Raw genomic sequence first — 1,697 nt, 5'->3', positions numbered from 1 at the left:
GATGGCTGCGGCGCTCCGGTTGGAATCCCACTGCCGCCACGACGTAGGCTGGACGGCGGCCGCGCACGTTACGAAGGCGGTGACGTACAGGATGGTCGCTGCAGCGTTGAAGATCATCAGCTGGGGAAGGCAAAGAGCAGGTCATGAGGTCTGGGCTCAGCCTCGTGCGTTGCTGGGGCGAGGGGTGAGCAAAAGGCTCGGTTTCACATTCCTTGCTCTTCCTCCAGGAGAACCAGAGGATGAGGGTCCGGCCCCTCACGCCAGGAACCAACCTCAGGTTAACAACTCATTAATGCACCCCAGGTCGTGCTGAAAGGCTTCTGGTTGACACCACGACTGCAGCAGTGACGCGGGGGCCGTAACTTTCTGGATTGACTCGGGGTTCCCCGTTTTGAAAAATTTTCTAAGCAATTGAGGGGCAGAAGGAAACAGCGTCGTTGCGCAAAGTGCAGGGGACTTTGCTCCACCAGCCCGGGAAAGCCTGAAGCCCTGGTCCTCTCAGAGCATCTCCCAAGGATGTTTCCCACTTGGGACCTCCCCTTGCTCCCTCTCGGCTACGTACCACGAGAGGCCAGGGGATCATGTAGAACTTCAGCTGAAGCTGCAGGAGGTAAGTGACGAAGAAAAGGACCGTTACTATCCAGAAGAAGATGGACACGAACATCACCCAGCCGTATGCAGCGTGGAGGTGGTACGTTGTGTCGGCAATGAGAGCCCACACCAGTAAGCCGAGCACCTGCGGGGTGAAACGGGGAACACGTTCGGGGGGTGGTTCCTGCAGGTGGAAAGCAGAGCATCGCCCACGAACCCCGGCTAGAGGAACGTCCTGCAAGGCCGGACGGGTGAAACCTGGACATCTTCACCACCAAAGGTCCCTTCTCAACCAAGAAGCCCTCGTGCCCAGGACCGGCCCCCGCAGGGACATCTCACGGGCTGGATGACAGCCGGACATGGGGGCTCCTGCGGCCCCGGATCAGCCTGGACCGCCTCCAGGTGCGGCACCATTTAGAAAAAAAAAAAAGGGGAAAGCGAGTTTCTCAGCTTCTCTCCGTTGTTTGGTTAAGGCTGGTCCGGTTTACACGTCCTGCACCTACAGCTCGGAGGGCTCACCCTTCACCGCTAAGCAGGTTTAACTACATAGCAATTGCAGCACCATGTGCCTGCAGAGGGACCCACAAAAAAACAAGTGGGTGAGTCTGTTTCCGCCTGTGCTCAAGGAGAAATAAGCAGGGGCCAGCGCAGAGCCCTTTCCTCCCCTCCCTGCTGAGGGAGCAGGTCCCTCGGCTCCGTGGCAGGCAGGGATAGAAGAGCCCAGCCCAGGCTGCTGCTTCGTTTATTCTTTTTTTTTTTTTTTTCTTTCCTTTCCTTGTGCCGTGCCCATCCCTGATCTTTGGACTCTGCAGGAGATGCCGCCCCGCTTCACCCGCAGCGATGCAGCAAGGGAGCAGTCGCCTTCTCCAGCATCCCCACCCCAGGGAACTCTCTGCAGCAGCCGCCGCAGCAAGTTGCAAGTATTTTTTGGTTTCGAAGGCCCCTAGCCCATGGCGGAGCAAGCAGAGCATGGGACACCAGCACATAGCGACGGGGCCTGGAAAAGAAAGGCTTGTTGCAAAGCCAACAGCGTTTTCTGCGATTTGCCTTTGTTCTGCAGCCTCAACCGCAGCCCCCGTGCCGGGACACAGCGCCGGGGCTCCCGC

General features: G+C 58.5%; 1 protein-coding gene across 1 annotated transcript in view; it reads right to left on the bottom strand.

Moving 5' to 3' along the window:
- PLLP (plasmolipin) overlaps positions 1 to 736 on the bottom strand; it is a gene marked incomplete at its 5' end in the record, with an annotated part of 908 nt that extends 172 nt beyond the window's left edge. The window contains 2 exons of the mRNA XM_010286047.1: positions 5 to 120; positions 563 to 736. Of these exons, the coding sequence (XP_010284349.1) occupies positions 5 to 120; positions 563 to 736 (290 nt within the window). The remainder of the gene's footprint in view (positions 1 to 4; positions 121 to 562) is intronic.
- Between the last annotated feature and the right edge of the window lie 961 nt (positions 737 to 1,697).

This window comes from Phaethon lepturus, unplaced genomic scaffold, assembly GCF_000687285.1.
Source record: "Phaethon lepturus isolate BGI_N335 unplaced genomic scaffold, ASM68728v1 scaffold30034, whole genome shotgun sequence".
Lineage (NCBI taxonomy): Eukaryota > Metazoa > Chordata > Aves > Phaethontiformes > Phaethontidae > Phaethon > Phaethon lepturus.
The sequence above is the reverse complement of the archived record's forward strand: the minus strand, read 5'-3'. Positions and strand labels throughout refer to the sequence as shown.